At 37.5% G+C, this 17,836-nt stretch overlaps 3 protein-coding genes across 3 annotated transcripts in view; 2 read left to right on the top strand and 1 right to left on the bottom strand.

The window, feature by feature from the left end:
- Positions 1–517: 517 nt before the first annotated feature.
- LOC21407293 (ankyrin-1) lies at positions 518–3,149 on the top strand. The gene is made up of 4 exons (XM_010103970.2): positions 518–1,109; positions 1,334–1,453; positions 1,557–2,104; positions 2,523–3,149. The coding sequence occupies exons 1-4, from the start codon at positions 518–520 to the stop codon at positions 3,147–3,149; spliced, it is 1,887 nt and encodes a 628-aa protein (XP_010102272.2).
- Positions 3,150–8,125: 4,976 nt separating this feature from the next.
- On the top strand, positions 8,126–10,505 carry LOC21407291 (ankyrin repeat-containing protein ITN1). The gene is made up of 4 exons (XM_010103968.1): positions 8,126–8,702; positions 8,813–8,941; positions 9,165–9,697; positions 9,801–10,505. Exons 1-4 carry the CDS (start codon positions 8,126–8,128, stop codon positions 10,503–10,505), a joined length of 1,944 nt encoding a protein of 647 aa, XP_010102270.1.
- Positions 10,506–14,991: 4,486 nt separating this feature from the next.
- The window catches only part of LOC21411320, a 4,535-nt gene continuing 1,690 nt past the window's right edge, over positions 14,992–17,836 (bottom strand). The window contains exon 2 of the mRNA XM_024169394.1: positions 14,992–17,677. Coding sequence (XP_024025162.1) covers positions 15,299–17,560 — 2,262 coding nt within the window. The 5' untranslated portion in view covers positions 17,561–17,677 and the 3' untranslated portion in view covers positions 14,992–15,298. The remainder of the gene's footprint in view (positions 17,678–17,836) is intronic.

The raw sequence follows: 17,836 nt of genomic DNA, 5'->3' as shown, positions 1-17,836 counted from the left end.
ATTAATTTGGCCTATTTATTAACTTATGTAAACTATTGACCTATTAATTTTAATTATCTCAAGTCTTAGTCTATTTTCCTCTTTCTCTCTTATTTTGTCCTTGGTAAAACATAAGGATTGCAACGTGGTTAGAATGTCACAGGACTTTCATAGTTCCAATTGGTGGACCACCATTTTTTTCTTTGAAAGGAAAATATGAGGTGCATATGCATACCCTTATACGTTGAACGACTTACAAAACAATAATCAGATTCTTACTTTAAAAAAAAAAAGGAAAAAAAACTAAAGACAATCTTTTTTCAGTAAGTTTCTGAGATGCAGCCATGCAAGCTCCGGTCTACGTCGCAATGACGTTGAAACTGTCAAACCAAAAAAAGAAATTCATGAATTCCCCACATGCTCCTATTAACATAACACATGTTGCCTTTAATTTCCTTTCTATGATCCTCACTTTCCATCCAAATCCTAAAAGACACAGAAAGAATCGTTTATTTCTGAGTGAGACCCACTAATGATGATGGATAGAACAGTGTTTGAAGCTGCAGAATTGGGAAACTTCGACCCAATTAAGGGCCTGAAAGAACACCAGATTCTCAACCAACGCACACCCCAGATGAGAACAGTACTTCATGTTGCCGTAAGATTCAATCAAAAGAAGTTTGCGGAGCAAGTCCTTGACTTGTGTCCAATGCTACTTCTCAAAGCAAATGCGGAAGGGGAAAGTCCTTTACACATAGCAGCCAAAGTTGGGAATCCAGAAATGGTTCAACTCCTCATCAATGTTGCCTCGCGCGGGGACATCGAGAGACAGCAGATTGACGTGAGGACGATGCTGAGAACGAGGGATTTGGTGAAGGAAGACACTGCTTTGCACGTTGGGGTGAGGAATGGTCACGTTGGCGTGGCTAAGTTGTTGATTAATGCTGATTTGGAGCTGTTGGAGTTGTTGAATGGGGCTAACGAATCTCCACTTTTTCTTGCTGTGGAGGGAGGTTTTCTTGATATTGCCAAACTAATTATAGAAAAATCTCGATTCTATGATCAACCTCTTTGCGGCGGTTCTAATGGTATGAATGCTTTGCATGCAGCTGTGATTCGGACACATCATGGTAAATTTTGCCAGATCAAATTTGTAACTGTTGTTATATTTTAGTTTCTAGTTTCAAAAGGAATTTGTGTTTGGTAGACCTTTTGTTTTTTTTTTGGTCAACGTTTGCAGCTTAAACTATTTCCTCACTTTTTTGGGCTCTTTTTTGTGCACTTCAAATTAATGACTCTTTTAATCCACAGATATGTCTTTCTGAAACGTACTCTGATCTCATATTTGTTGCAGCTAGATTTTTGGAACATCATGTGCCAGATTTGTCGCTCGAGAACTTGCGAAGCTTGATTAGGGGCTTTGTTTTGCATGTAGAGGAGTACTTCAAAATTTCTTCTCAAAACAAGGAAATTGGTAATTTAGTATTACTATTGATCAATGGTGAAATTGTGTTATTCATGACTTTTCTGCAAAAAAATATCATAATCCTAGTTTGATGGTGCCTACCTAATGCTAGATATTGTGGAACTACTACTACAGAGAGAAGAAACTCAAAAGGCCGCTTTACTCGAAGAACAAGACAAAGTGATCAAGTGGACACCTCTTCATTTTGCTGCATACTTGGGTCATCTTGAAGCCACTAAACTTATTCTCCAACAAAAGTGTACTTCTGTTGCATACCTCAGGGACAAGGAAGGCTCGTCTGCTCTACACATTGCTGCTAAAGAAGGCCATGTCCGTGTAATGAACGAAATTATTCACCAAAGACCGGAGGCCTCAGATTTAGTTGACGATAGAGGTTGGACAGCTCTTCATGTTGCAGTTTTCAATGGGAAACTCAAAGTTGTTAAGTACATTCTCAAGACTCCAAAGCTAGAGTTCATGCTAAATGTCCCAGATAAAGATGGAAACACACCACTGCATTTAGCTGCCGGCCTTAAAAAGCATAGGATTATGATGATCCTTGTCGATGATCGTAGAGTCGACAAGAGGGCCACAAATCTTGAGCATTTGAAGCCCATTGACATAGTTCGAACAAATGCAAATATAGGAGAACTCATCAAGGTAGGCCTCTGATTAATACGGCATATACATAAAGAAATCTTTCCTTCTTTAGTAACTACCTTAATTTCTTCTTAGGTGTTTTTGTGGTAAGGAACACTTATCATCAATGCTTTACTTTTATGAACATCGAATCATGTGAAAATCGTATGCACTTCCGGCAAAACTTGATGAAAATCTTTATTTAGTTGCTAGTCAATATTAGAGATTGCTATGGTAGAATAAACGACTTGGTCAGATGTTCATCGAATTCAATCAGATTTAGATACTGTTTGATCTTATATAAGGTGGAATAAGGTTTAAAAATGACAACTACTACTGAAAAGTAGCAGTAAATATGCATTGTGTAGAACTCCTATAAATTAGGCAATTGGAGTCTTGGACTAGTTTCACAGCATGTGATTGACATTGTTTTTTTCAGTGTTGGCTTGTGAAGAAGTTGGAAAAACAAGGTGGGGGAGAAAGTCTGCAATCAATTGTCTACAGAGTGGAATGTGGGAGTCACCAAATCACAGGCTGCAAAAAAGGATCAAATCATGGACAGGCGATAAACGACGACAACAAAGACCTCTTTGGTCATCATCCTTCAACATTTAAACTCCCAACAATGGATAAAGCCATGAAATCTCACCGGCTAAGGAAAATCTCCAACACGCATCTTCTCGTAGCGGCTCTCATCGCGACGGTAACATTCACAGCGGCTTTCACAATACCGGGAGGCTATGAAAGCAACGGTTCTACAAGTGGAATTGCGGTTTTATCAGAAAGAGCATTTTTCAAAGTGTTTGTTGTAGCGGATTCCCTAGCTTTCTACTGCTCAAGTGCCTCAGTTCTGCTTCAGTTTTTCAGCTCCGCGGAGCATAATTATCATCTTATTCTGCGGTTCACAAGAATGGCAGCCACTCTTACGTATATTTCTATCCTTGGAATGGTTGTTGCTTTTACTTCTGGCTTGCGTGTGGTGATGCCAAGTTCGTCGAGTCTTGCACATTATACTCTTATGATGGGTGGTGGTTGTGTGTTTCTCTTTATTGTGGGGTGTTTGTAGAGATGAAAGTTGTTTTTTCACGTAAATAAATTAATGGGAAATTTGTTTATATAATTTTAGGAAGATCATGATTAACTTAGGGCATTTAGAACTCGTTCTAAAATGATTTTATTTTTTGTATGAAAATGAAAATGAAAATGAAAATGTTTTCAATCTCAGACATAAATTATTTTTGAAAACCCATTAATATCTCTCTCTCTCTGTGCTCGAGAGAGGAGAAAACGAAAATAAAAAAAAAAACGATTAAAAGTCGTTTTTTATTTCTCTCTTATTTTACACTAAACTAAAAAATCGTTTTCATTTCCATTTTTTGTCTTTATTGCGCCAAACGCCGTTTTGAAAACGTTTTCATTTTTTCTTTCTCAAAAAACATGAAAAATAAAAACGAGATCAATTCCAAACACGGCACTTAAATTTCACCACCACCATAAATCTTTTTTTTTTTTTTAGATAAATCATGTAGGCATAAATACACATAAGAAAATAAAAGAAAGGATGGTTCCCATGAAAAATTGTCACATCATGCATGCACTATAGTATTTAATCACATCAACTGTCTTAAAATAGTCAAACCCAATTAACATGCTTAATGTGAGAGAATTAAATTCCAAACTAGCTAGTTGCTAAAATTTTTAGGGCTTTCGCTTTTACTAGTAGTGCATGATTATAAAATTTGGTCAAAATCACATCAAAATAATAAGTATGCAAAACTGATAGAATTTAATACGGATCTTGAACTGTAGAATTTTCTAAGTTCTTGCACCTAAAGTCACGTTAAAATTTAGAGAGCGAAATTAGACTTTGCAAATTTGACCAACTAGAAGGAAAAGATGAAAAACAAACAGGGAAAGGGAAAGAACCTCCTAAGTTCTATGCTTTCCTCAATGTTGACTTGCTTCAAACTGCTGTTTTCCAGCAGCCCTCTTGCTAATGGCGATTGGAGAGTTTTAGTGATACTCAGGTGCCTCGTTAGACTCAGTGGAAGTGTAAGCGAAGAGATGAGTTTTGTTCCTTAGCCTACTCTATATCTACAGCTGACGCAACTACGTACTGACGCCTCACTACTACTTTATTAATTAACAGTTCTACAAGTGGAATTGCGGTTTTATCAGAAAAAGCATTTTTCAAAGTGTTTGTTGTAGCGATTCCCTAGCTTTTTACGGCTCAAGTGCCTCAGTTCTGCTTCAGTTTTTCAGCTCCGCGGAGCATAATTATCATCTTATTCTGCGGTTCACAAGAATCGCAGCCACTCTTACGTATATTTCTATCCTTGGAATGATTGTTGCTTTTACTTCTGGCTTGCGTGTGGTGATGCCAAGTTCGTCGAGTCTTGCACATTATACTCTTATGATGGGTGGTTGTTGTGTGTTTCTCCTTATTGTGGGGTGTTTGTAGAGATGAAAGTTGTTTTTCACGTAAATAAATTAATGGGAAATTTGTTTATATAATTTTAGGAAGATCATGATTAACATAAGTTTCACCACCATACAACTTTTTATTTATTTTTGGATAAATCTTGTAGGCACATAAGAAAATTGAAGAAAGGATGGTTTCCATGAAAAATTGTCACATCATGCATGCACTATAGTATTTAGTCACATCAACTGTGTTAAAATAGTCAAACCCAATTAACATGCTTAATGTGATAGAATTAAATTCCAAACTAGCTAGTTGCTAAAATTTTTAGGGCTTTCACTTTTACTAGTAGTGCATGATTATGAAATTTGGTCAAAATCACATCAAAATAAAAAGTATGCAAAACTGATAGAATCTAATACGGATCTTGAACCGTAGAATTTTCTAAGTTCTTGCACCTAAAGATACGTTAAAATTTAGAGAGCGAAATTAGACTTTGCAAATTTGACCAACTAGAAGGAAAAGATGAAAAACAAACAGGGAAAGGGAAAGAACCTCCTAAGTTCTATGCTTTCCTCAATGTTGACTTGCTTCAAACTGCTGTTTTCCAGCAGCCCTCTTGCTAATGGCGATTGGAGAGTTTTAGTGATACTCAGGTGCCTCGTTAGACTCAGTGGAAGTGTAATGTGTAAGTGAAGAGATGAAGTCTGTTCCTTAGCCTAGTCTATATGACGCAACTCCGTACCGACATCTCACTACTACTTTATTAATTAACGGCTAAGCGATTTCAAAACCTTAGCTGACCTTACTTCGTAATCTTAGCCTCCTTTTCTTTCTTTATAGTTCGACTAAGTGACTTCTTAACCTTAACATACTTTCTTTACACTACCTCGATCAGAATCAATTCCAACGAAGCTATAGCCCGTTGTAAGGTTCGTAGCCTTTATAACGAGCACCGGGTCTAGTGGCATATCTTTCAATTACATATACTGCTCCAGGTGCCAATGGATTCGTCGATCAACCGGTGAAGGGAATAGATGCATAGGTAGCTAGGAAATAGGAGGAGGAGCATTTTTTCAACGTTTTGCAGGAAGCACTTCTTAAACCCATCTCGGACCATAGCCCCACCTAACAGGGTGAGTGGGGAGGTATAAAGAAAGGCCCACCCCCTTTCCAATTTGAAAAGATGTTGCTGGAGGATGTAGGTTTTATAGAAAATGTAGCTTCTTGGTGGTTTTTAATTTTCTTTCAAGGGAAAGCAAGCCACGTCTTTTGGTTGAAGGTTCAAGCCTTGCAAGTCAAACCATAGGATAGACTGATGAAAAAAATCAACCATAAAGTCATGTCACATGTGTTTATACTAGTGTAGAGTAAACTATAGAAGTCATCACATAACACAGCTTAGAACCTAAAGCTTTACAAGCCCTTTCTTCCACCAAAACCAGAACAAGTTATTTAGCAAAGACCCTTTTGTTTTTTCTCAAGGAAAATGCCGATGGGGACACTTATCACATAGCAGCCGGAATTGGGAGCACAGAAATGGTTCGAATCTTCGTAACCGGTGCAACGGAAGTAGGCCCAGGAGACATCAAAAACTGGCAAAGGATTGATGTGAAGAGAATGTTGGGAATGGAAAACTTCGTCAAGGAAGATTCTTGCTCTGCATGTTGGCGTGAGAAATGGCCACCCTTGGACAGTATACCAATCAACAATAGAACAAAGATTCCAATTGTTAATTTACAATAAAGAGAAAAATACTGCAATCACCCATAAAAATGACTTGTTTGACAAAACGGACAATGCCCTTTTCTTTTTCCCTTGTTCTCATTATCTCATATCCTCCAGGTATAGTGAAAGCTGCTGTGAAAGTGAGCCGCAACAGAGTCGCCACCATTAGATGAGTGTTCTTTTGTCCCTGTTTAATAACGCTATTATAAGATCCCGGAACTATTATACGGCCAATCTCTTTTTGGTCATACAGTACAAGCAATATATCATAATTGAATAATGGAAAAATCATCCAAGTTGATGAAATTTGAACTGTTTCTACAATCGAGAAACCTGATAAAGCGTTGTACGGTATGATTAGATTTGACTGTTAAAAAAAATGAACAGAAAATACTATATGTTTTCCTATTAAATATAAAGTCAGCCTCATAAACAGTACTCATAATTTAGTCAATGCCGTTGAAAGAGTCAATACTATGAGTACCAATATTTTCTGTTTCATATGATTTCTGCAGACGCAAAAGAACCGGTCCTTTTTATTAAAAGGAATGAAGAAAATAAGACTACATCTAGTTCCCTCAAAGAAAGCTAACAAAACACAAGGATTAAGAATTTAAAGCCCAGTAAACATCAAATCAAACAAGCCATAACCTTTAAGCTTATGCAACTTTTCTTCTTTTTTTTTTTTTCCCTAGAAGAATGCATTTTGTCACCCAAATGCATCTTTTCTTAAAAGTCTTTGTGACAATGTTTGGCACACCCTTTTCATGTGGTAACATAAAAATGACCCAACATCTACATGCTTCCTAGTTAGGTTTATAAACAATCCCAAATAGGCAATATGAGCTTGAAATGATTTACTATTAAAATACTATACACAATAAAAGTCAACGAGGCCAAAATCAGGCAGCTTGAACATAGAGAATGCCATAATCAGGCTAAGGCCATCACAGTTTAAATAAAATAATAATATAAAATTAGTTAATTCAGTTGCAAACTGAATTTTGTTAAATATTTTCAATGCGCATGAGAGATTACAAGAACAAAAAACAAAAATAATTAAATCAGTTTCAAACTGAATTTTGTCAAATATCTTTAATGCGCATGAGAGATGACAAGAAAAAAAATATAGTTAATTCAGTTGCAAACTGAATTTTGTCAAGTATCTTCAACGCGCATGAGAGATTACAAGAACAAGAGTAGCTCTTTTTTTTATTTTAATAAATATCATAATGACACGTTACATGCAAGATGACTATTAAAATAACAGTACTAAAGCCATTTTTCAGAACCATCTTTAGAAAAAAAAAATCAACAATATTAATTTGAGTACAACCTAACAAATACTTACGCATGTATATAATTTGAGTTATATAGCAAAATTTCCGGTTGTTTCACAATTTGAGATTGTCATATCTTCACTTTGTATGAGTAGCATTGTGGCAAATCAAAATTACAGTACAAGTTTCGCAAGACAAAAGCTTCAGATTTACATGTTATTAGTAAAAACTAAATAAAGAATGGCAAATCAAAGCTGATTTGCATTCATTTATTTGTTTTAATAAAAATAACTCTCTAGGAATAAGCTTGAGTTTAGAGGTTGATACTTAAAATAATCTTTGCTTAAAGTTGACCTTCTCATTAAAGGCAGCTGATTTCATGTTCTTCTCATATACTTATTATTCCCAGTTTAGACTTTGTGGAATTTTTTAAGTTAAAATACATATATGTCATCTCATATTTGACCAAAAGAAAGGAACAAATAATTGAACTAAAATAATAATGTTTTAATGAATGGAGGGAGGGTGTATAAATTTCACATGCGTTTTACAAATGTATTGAAACTGATAGAACACAAGATAAAAGCTTGAGATCCAAGAAAAGAAAAAATAATGGATCCTGAGCTATACAATGCTGCAATTTATGGAAGCAATGTTTTGTCTGAGAAGCTCACAGAAGAAGGTTCAAACATATACCTTGGCCAACTGACATCCCAAAACAACACCATTCTTCATGTTGCAGCAAAGTCCGGGCAGAGCAAGCTCGCGGAAGATGTTCTATACTCGAATTCTTCGCTTCTTCATGAGACGAACATGAAGGGAAATACTGCACTGCACATTGCGGCCAGGTTAGGACACTTGGAAATGAGTCGTTTATTACTAAACAAGGCGAAAGAGCGAGAGCTTGAAGCTGACATAAGCCTATTGAGGATGGCTAACTTGAAGGGCGACACAGCTCTTCATGAAGCTGTTCGAAATGATCATTACGAGGTTGCCATGTTGCTGATTGACGAAGACCGAGACTTGACATGTTTTGTCAATAACGTTGGAGAATCTCCTCTGTTCTTGGCTGTGGATAGAGGGTTTTACAAAGTTGCTCTTCATATTCTTGAGGCTGCTCCAAAGTGCTCTTATGGGGGAAGAAACGGCATGAATGCTTTGCATGCAGCGGTGATTCGCACGCATAAAAGTTGGTACTTATCCCTTATTAAATGATTTATTTTTCTCTTAATCTGTCTTTCGTTTTTTGTTAACATTATTTAGGCTAAGATTCACTGTTGTTGATTTAATTTCTTGAAGGTAATCAGTTCAAGTCCACTGACAAACAGACTCATCCATTATGGAATAAATGTTCCTATATTCATCAATTCATATCTTCTCATTTCAAGTTTCCTCGCTCAAAGTATGATTTAACTATCACAGGACCAGGTAAAGCATTTCATTCACAAATTCCTCATTTTTTTTTTCATGATTGATTAGCTTATTTAATAACATGTCTAGAAATCAAATATTTGGACCGACAAGATATATAGACTGAAAAATATTAAAATATATGTATGTAAACTATGTCTTGTGAGCTCTAACAGCACTTATCATGATTAATATGCTTTAATATGAAAAATCTAAAAAAGTATGCCCTCTTGCTAAGCAGATTTTGTGGGAAAGGTATTGAGAAAATGCCCATCTTCAATGGTGGAAGCTGATGACTTCGGTTGGATTCCTCTTCACTACGCGGCACACTTGGGCAACATGGAAGTTGTGGAACTATTTTTGGAGATCAACCATTCTTCCATTGTGTACATAAAGGACAAAGAAGGCATGTCTGCACTTCACATTTCAGCCAAGGAAGGACATGTTGGTGTGATGAGATCAATAATAACGAAATGCCCGGATACTTGTGAGTTGTTGGATGACAAAGATCGGACAGCTCTTAATGTTGCTGTGGAAAGTAGAAAGAAAAATGCAGTAAAATTCTTCCTTCAGACACTGGCTTTTCAAGATCTTATAAATGAGCAAGATAAAGAGGGAAATACGCCTCTTCATCTCGCTGCCCTTCAAGGACATGCCAAGATTTTGGAAATGCTGGCAAGGGATCCAAGAGTTGACAAAGGGGCTCTAAACAAGGCTGGAATGACCGCCGTTGATATTGTTCAATCGAGCAAGATTCTTAAAGAGCTCGAAATAGTAAGCTAATTCTCAATATCATAACGGATGGTTTAAACTTTTTAGTATCTACTAATAATAAAGGTTATGGAAAGTTCTAACAAGTTTATTTTCTTTGGAACAGCTTAAAACTCTGAGTATGGCAGCCTTTGAGATAAAGGGAGCTCTACCAAGTTTGGAACAAAAGGTGATCAGACAGACTACAGAAGCACAGAAAATTTATGTCAAAGATCATGAGAAACTGAAAGACACAGAAAGTGAAGTAAAGGAGGAAATGGTTGGAGAAAGTAATTACATTGCAAGAAAGAACTTTTACAAAGAAGATGATCCAGAAACAAACTCTCTAGATCTTAAGAACATGGCAGGCCTTAATTTGTTGGCGTCAACAATCATAGCGATGGTTACGTTTGCAGCAGCCTTCACAATGCCCGGCGGATACAACGAGAAAGGCATGGCAATTTTGAGCGGAGAAAAGGCTTTCAAGATGTTTCTGTTGTTTGATTCTCTGGCTTTCGGTTGCTCAGCGGCTTCCATGTTTGTCCACTTTTTGGCTGCAGCTTGGCCTAGACGGCTGTGTTTCACGTACCCAATATACTGTGTGACTGTCTTAACAGAGTTGTCACTTGTGGGAATAGCGCTGGCCTTTGTGCATGGTTCACTTGCAGTCTTCCCTGACAATTCAGGGCTTGCTAATTTGGCTACAAATAGTGTTCTCTTGTCCTTTTCCATTCCCATTTTGTATTTTGGTCTGAAGATTGGTTACAATGCCTATTACTTGTTCAAAGGCTGCCGTCTTTCCTCGAAAAAGTGGTGTTACAAGATACGGTAAAGACGTCAGAACTTGCTGGTTCTCTTCAAGTTTAAGTTTTCAACCTTGCCCTTTCAGTTTTAGCCCTTAGAACAACCTTTTTAGTCTCGTGGATCAAATATATATGCTTGTGCTTAATTTCCATGAGAATTGTCTTTTCAACATCATTGGTATCCGGCACCACATCTTATATAAGTCGAGTCTCACATTGGCCCCATATACATTTATAACTGACCACGCCATGTGAGTTGCAACGTTAGGCACCGTTGGCGCCTTTCATCATTTACTTGAAGAAAAACTCCTTCTGTACAGGCAAAATAGCATTTGTCTCACTTTTTTTTTTTTTACGCCTAGTCTTTTTTCCCCCTTCTTTCTTGAAGAAGAAATAGAAAAATGTTGCGCGAAATGCAAAATCATATGCATATGTTCGTTGATTACCTTACTTGTAACATTACTTAATTCGTTTATTTTACAAAGTCTTAATGAGAATATGTACAGCTAATAATTAACCAACAACAAACATCATGTATACATTGGATAGGAAACTTCAAGTGTTAAGTTATAAGAGTTACTTAAAGCTGATTTCGTTCAAAATTTTCAAACTTTTGGAATGCTTTTCTCTGAATCTTTACCAACTACATTACAGTTCTTAGCAATATGGGAGAGACATGCTTGATTATTTCTACCAGCTAGCCTTGAGAGAAAGCATCTGAGTCATCCACAAGGTTACTTTAGGCACAGAGAAGTCAATGATTCTACCAGTCTATCATTGAATTGTTCTCCAAGAGAATATTTGCTTTTTCTGGTTTCAAACCACTAGGTGTTAGCAATGATAAAGTCCGTCTCTCCCTCATTGCTAACAACTGTGATGGACTGGAGGAATCATGACTTCTCTGTGCCTTAAGTAACCTTACAGATGACTCCCGTTTTTTCCTCGTATACTTCCCAGATGCTTTTTCTCAAGTCTTCATTTCTTTTGAAAACTAGACTTTGAAACTCTTCTTTTGGGTAAAAACAGCTAAATAAATTTTGGATTTCTTTTATTATTTATTTTGTTAAGTGTTTAGGCAGCGTTAGGTGCATAACTTTCTCTAAGGCTTTGGTTGGCGAGGAAAATTGAAGCAGAGAAAACGAGGGAATATGATCCCAAACATCACATCAGTTGGAAAAACTGTGAAAGCTGTCCCTTTAGATAGGAATCTTAGCCAAACTTTCCTCATTTCCCCATTTCTTCATATAATATCTGGTTTTGAAACAAGGATCAAAGGAAGATTCTCCTCATGTTTTAGCTACCCAAAAATATAATAATGTTTGATCTCTTTCCTATTCTTTCATGCATAATATATAATGGCCTCTCAAAGCCTCACAAAAATCACACAGAATAATTTCCTACTTCATTGGCATACAACAGAAGTCACCTCCCTCATTCTTATTTCCTTGCATAGCAACATGGAAAACAGTGAGGATCACTATAGTTGTGGTTGTAAGGAAATCTTCTGTTGTATATTTCCGACTTCTCGAACAAACCGTCACTCACGCCAGAAACAAGACTATCCCCCTTCATTTTCTGATCCGACCACTGAGTTGAAACCAACCCATCTTTTAGAGCAGGAAAAACACAAGCAAAATGCGGCTTATGGTGCTCCAAACTTTGGATATCATGTTCATCAACAAGGCAACAGCAGATCAGGTTCGGATGTCAACAAGGCCTTTTCTGAGTACATAAGCCATGCCAAGATCAAGATCAGAGCCATGTCAAATGTTGGCAGTGATGGTGGAGAGATTGCGTACCCAAAAGCAGATGAGGTTGATGATCATGATGATGCAGAGAGGAAAGTTGATGCTAATGATGTGTTTTCGGATTATATTAACCGGGCTAAGCTCAAGATCAGGAAGACATCAAGTATTGGAAGCAATAGGATGATCTCCTTCAGGAAAAGGGAATGATTTGCTTGAAAATATTTTTTTCTTTATCTCATCAATAATGAGTTTGTTCACGGTTTAAGCTTATGTTAATGGTTTCTGTCCTCTCTTTGATTGTAAGATTTGTTCCTTGTGTGAAACAATTTGGTTCCTTCTTTATCTAATTCCTTGTTTCATTTATTTACTCATTTAAGGCTATGTATTATTTTCTGTTAAATTTTCCAACAAAAGTATAGAAGTCTTATTTTACCATTGATTCTACTGTTATTGCTGAAGAATTCAACCAAATGATTTATAAAAGTTTTGATCCTTTTGCCTCATTTTCAAGGGTATGACAATCCAGACGGGTTCTCTCATCACCCTTTTCTGGGGACCATGACTATAACATGACCAGACATTGAAAAAGAGAACCCCTCAAGAAAGTAAAAGACATTGAAAAGATTCTAGCAAAAGATTATGATATATATATATATATATATATAGCCTTTTTCTTCAATCCCTTTGGAGGGACCATCCCTCCGACGTAATATGTAGTTATAAAAACGTAACGTGACAATTATTAAACGTAACATCGATGTTGGAGAGAAGTAATATAGTCTTTAGATGACTAAATTTTTTGGTGCTACTTCTCACTGACGTTGATATTACGTTCAATAATTGTCATGTTACGTTTTTATGACTATGTGTTACGTCAGAGGGACCTCTCACCGGAGGGACTAAAGAAATATATATATATATATATATATATACACACACACACACACACACGAAGAGAGAAGATTTCTAATTTTGCTACAAGATATTTGTGACTAAACCTCTAAATTATTTGCCCCCGAATACTTCACATGGTAACAGAAATTATTCTATATGTAACGTCATGCAAGATGCTTATTTGGTAATAAATAACTGAGGCATAATTTTCAGTCACAAAGTTAGGAAGACAAGTAAACACAAAGATATAGTCGAATATTTTAATGGTTATAAATTCGTTTAAGGTTCTATAAGAACAAAATTGTGATTTATCACTTCAAAATCATGAATTTAGTCACTTTAATAATGATTAGTGGAATCACGTTATCTAATGGCATACATCACCAATAAAGTATATTCCAGAACTGACGAAACAATAATGCTTCATTTGTCAAAAAGTGCCATTTACTAGATGCTGTTCTGATAATGTTGCTCAACTTTTTCACTTCCTTCTCCTCTGAAGCAAGCTGTCATGTTATAACATTTATGTAAAAAACTTAATGTCTTTCGTCGATTTTGCTGTATTGGTTGTACCTTCTAGATTCTAATAGGGGCTAGAAAAAGGAATATGATACCAGACATCATGTCACCTACAAAATAGAGACGTTTTCTTTTATTTGGAATCTTAGCCAAACTCTTCTGTAAATTAAACACAACTTGGTAGTTTCTTTTCCATCCATTTGCAAAGATAAATACCATCCACTCCATTCCTTTCAAAGTTGCAGTTTGCCCAAGTTTAGCAGTTTTTTCACACCTGTTGTTATTTGTTTTTATCTCCAAAATCAGAAACAAATTTACTCCTCACTTTCCCTCAACATGTCAAGTGATAAAAGTAAGAATCTCTCAAACTCACCGAGTGTTTGTGGCAAAGTGGTCACAGCAATTTTCTGTTGCACCTGTCAGAAGGACAACAATGTTTCGGACCACGAACATGAGCACATGCCTGCGAAAACTACTACAAATATTTTGGCCTCAACTCGTGATCACCCCATGAAAGCTAGTGGTGTCCAAACCAAAACTCAGAGAGTCGAAGTTGCGGAGAACAAGATGGCGTTTCCATCAAAAGAAACCGCTGAGAAGGGCGGTCATGGTCGAACAAATGCTGAAATTGAAGGCAAGAAATCAAACTTGGCAAAGAATGAAATGTTTTCAGACTACATTAATCGTGCGAAGGCGAAGATGAGAACTTTGTCGGGCCTTGGAAGTGAGAAGCAAGTCTCAGAACCAGATAGTGTTCATTGCACAAAGAAAGACAACAGTGGTATGGATGCTTTTTCGGAATATATAAATCGTGCTAAAATGAAGATCAAAAAGACATCAAGTATGGGAACCAGAAAGAGTAACTCCCTCAAATGAGAATAAAAACTAGAAAATAAAGATGGAGCCTTACAGTTTTCACTGAAGGTCATTCATGATGTGGCTTTCATAATACCGCGATTTCTGGGTCAAGGAATTAAGGAATAATGGTGGTATTCATGGCCATCACAAATGGTGATTTTCCTAGTCAATGTGCAGGCCTTGTGTATAAGCGCCTGTTCACGGTGTGTTGTCCCTCTCTGGTATTTTTAAGATAGCAGCAGTTTATGTAAAGAATTTGGTTCCTTCTGTATCGTCCATTTAAGTTGATTGTTTTAATTTGTAAACCAAGTGAGCATTTGTATATTTTATACTTGCAATTATGCTTCAATAAGGGACATCCCTCTTGTGTGTTTTTCAGCTCTTTGTTCAATTTGTTCTGCTTCAAGGACTCTCTGAATCAGGGTTACTTATTTAGCTACTATATGAAAATACAAAAAAACAAAAAAAAGTTGTTCATCATTTTGGCGTTTATTTAGGCACCTTTAACACCAACATTTTTATTGAGCTGTAGCATTTAAAAGCTGTGCACAGATACCTGGAAAAACCACTTTCCAAAATTTGAATACTACAACGACTAATTCCTGCTTAACATTGAATTATTGGCGTGGACGTTCATTTATGATAGCACATAATGAGCTTACTTCACACAACTGTCTAACAAATAGAGAATTTACTTAACAATCTAACTAATGAAAAACTACATAAATAATCACAAAGCAAATTCATTTGCACAGAGGACATGGACACTTGTAAGCAGCAAACTAATTGTCAAGAGAGACGAGCTATATGGGTGCCGCACATGTTGTTCTAAAGTGGCCTGTCTGATTGCAGCGACTACAATGCACTACTCGCTTCACGCGGCCACGATCTTCAGCACGAACTCTCTTCTTTCTTGGTCGTCCAGGTGGTCGGAGCGACTTAGGTGGGTTAATTATAATCTCGACAGCTTTGTTGGCACTTGGGTCTCCGTCAGATAACTCCTTCCAGAGAGATTTATCAGGAATGGGATGAATTGTCTGCGAGTATGTCTTCCGATAAGTCGCCACTGTAAAACAGCTCTCTGTAAATCGGTGGACATTTTGCCTACAAGAGAGAAGTGCCGCCACAGCATGTGCACAGGGCAAACCATACAGCTGCCAGCCACGACAAAGGCAGCAGCGGTTGCGAATGTCAACAATATTTGTTCCTTCATGAGATATAACTTCAAATTCAGCTTCATTAGCACGAAGAACCTGATAAGTACGCGCACGCTCAAGAGCCTCCGCGACACGCCTCTCTGCAGTAGGCACTAGTATTGACGTCCACTGCATACTGGTTTCTCGGCGTTCATTAAACCAAGTCATTAACTGCCTTCTAATGCATTCCATCATCTGGATTATTGGAAGCCCAGAGGCCTCCAAAATCCAGGTATTCAATGACTCGATTATATTAGCTGTCAAATGCCCAAATCGTGTGCCCTCAAAATAAGCAGTAGCCCACAAGCGAGGCGGAATTCGTCTGATCCAATATGCAGCATCTTGTGATATCTCTTCAATCTCTAAAATCTTTGCTTCAAATTCAATGACCGTTAGAGCATGAGCAGATTCCCATAAAAGATTAACAAGAATTGTATTATTGAACTCCTTACGGAAGCTGTCGCTCAAGTGACGCATGCAAAATCCATGAAAAGCAGTTGGAAAATTTGCTTCAACCCCATCCACAATGCACTTCATCCTGTCGGACAAAATCGTAAGCCTGGGCATGTTTTCTGTATTGATCTCAAGCAGGTTACGAAGTTCAGACAGAAACCACATCCAATTATCATCATTCTCCTCATCAACAACACCAAATGCTAGAGGAAACAGAGCACCATCACCATCAAAACCAGTAGCCAGAAGCAACGTACCCAGATATTTACTCTTCAAATATGTCCTATCAAGCCCCAGAAGTGGCCGGCAAGCATTTAGAAAACCATAAATTGACGCCTGAAATGATATGAATAGACGCTGGAAGCAGTTGTCCGTTGGATTTCCATAAACAGATGCAATACTCACTGGGTTCGTCTTTTTAACCTGCTCACAATATTGAGGAAGCAAGCGGTACCCTTCTTCAAAGGATCCTCGCATAGCAGCCATGATGCGCTCCTTGCCTCGCCAGGCTTGCTTGTAGGATAGGGTTATGCCATGAACCCGGTGAATCTCCTCCAGGATCTCCTTTGGCTTGTAGTTAGGATTCTCTTTGAGCCGTTGCTCCACAGAGGTTGCAACCCATTGAACTGAGGCTTGCTGATGGCCAAGATGAGCAATGCCTCCACATGTATGAGCCTCATGGATGGTCCTGATCGTGAAAGTTGGAACTCCTGGGAGTTTTGCAGCATGAATACGCCATGGACATCCCTCACTGGCACACTTGGCAGTAAAACGAGTCTTGTCAGATTTTATGGTCTGCATTTCAAAATGCAAGGCAATTGCTGTGTCCCTCAAAGCCCTACGGCAGCTCTTGACATCTGGGAATTCTTGCCCCACCACCAGCTCATAAGTAGGACTTGCAACAGCACGGGTCTGAAGTACAGCTGTTGTGGGAGAAACTACAAGCTGGGAGTCCTCAATCGTCATATCATGAGCAGATTCAATTCCCATTTCCTGACTTTGAACCACTGCTAGTTCCATGTTTTCATCGAGTTCTTGGTTTTCGGACACAGCCAACTCATTATTATCTGATAAAGTCAACTCGTGATTCTGAGCAGGAATAGCCAATTCATGGTCCTCATGATCAGGCTTCCGATCCATTGCTAACTCATTCTCATGCCCAAAATTTTGCTCATCATTCCCATCTTGGTCATGATTCTGTCCTATGTCCAAATCATGGTCATGAGCATGCCCTAAACCCAATTCATGTTCATGGGTTTGACTTATATCCAAGTGATGCTCATGTGCTTGTCCTAGTTCCAACTCATGACTCTGGCCAATACCACCAATGTTATGATTATGGTTCATCACCATCTGCTGATTCTGCCCAAGTGTTACATTATGACTTTGCCCAAGTATCAACTCATGGTTAGCCATTTCCAGACACCAGTCTCAATATACCAAAATTCAGCAACAGTAACTAAAAACAGCTCCACGGCCTCTAAAAGATACTATCAATTTTCAACCTGCTCGTCCAACCGTATCAAAGCATGCCTGCCAAGCAAGAAACGATAGTCAAGTTAAAACCACATTGCCGCTTCCATAAACAAAAATATACTGATCTGGATAACCACACACACACCAATAATAATAATAATAATAATAATAATAATAATAATTATTATTATTATTATTATTATTATTATTATCATC

The sequence above is a fragment of the Morus notabilis genome, unplaced genomic scaffold, assembly GCF_000414095.1.
Source record: "Morus notabilis unplaced genomic scaffold, ASM41409v2 Scaffold205, whole genome shotgun sequence".
NCBI classification, from domain to species: domain Eukaryota; kingdom Viridiplantae; phylum Streptophyta; class Magnoliopsida; order Rosales; family Moraceae; genus Morus; species Morus notabilis.
The sequence above is the reverse complement of the archived record's forward strand: the minus strand, read 5'-3'. Positions and strand labels throughout refer to the sequence as shown.

Coding starts and splice junctions, on each gene's coding strand:
- LOC21407293 (XM_010103970.2), top strand. CDS start 518: ATGGATAGAACAGTGTTTGAAGCTGCAGAATTGGGAAACTTCGACCCA. Junction 1,110..1,333: donor TGTGATTCGGACACATCATG/GTAAATTTTGCC, acceptor TATTTGTTGCAG/CTAGATTTTTGGAACATCAT. Junction 1,454..1,556: donor TTCTCAAAACAAGGAAATTG/GTAATTTAGTAT, acceptor ACCTAATGCTAG/ATATTGTGGAACTACTACTA.
- LOC21407291 (XM_010103968.1), top strand. CDS start 8,126: ATGGATCCTGAGCTATACAATGCTGCAATTTATGGAAGCAATGTTTTG. Junction 8,703..8,812: donor GGTGATTCGCACGCATAAAA/GTTGGTACTTAT, acceptor AATTTCTTGAAG/GTAATCAGTTCAAGTCCACT. Junction 9,698..9,800: donor TTCTTAAAGAGCTCGAAATA/GTAAGCTAATTC, acceptor TCTTTGGAACAG/CTTAAAACTCTGAGTATGGC.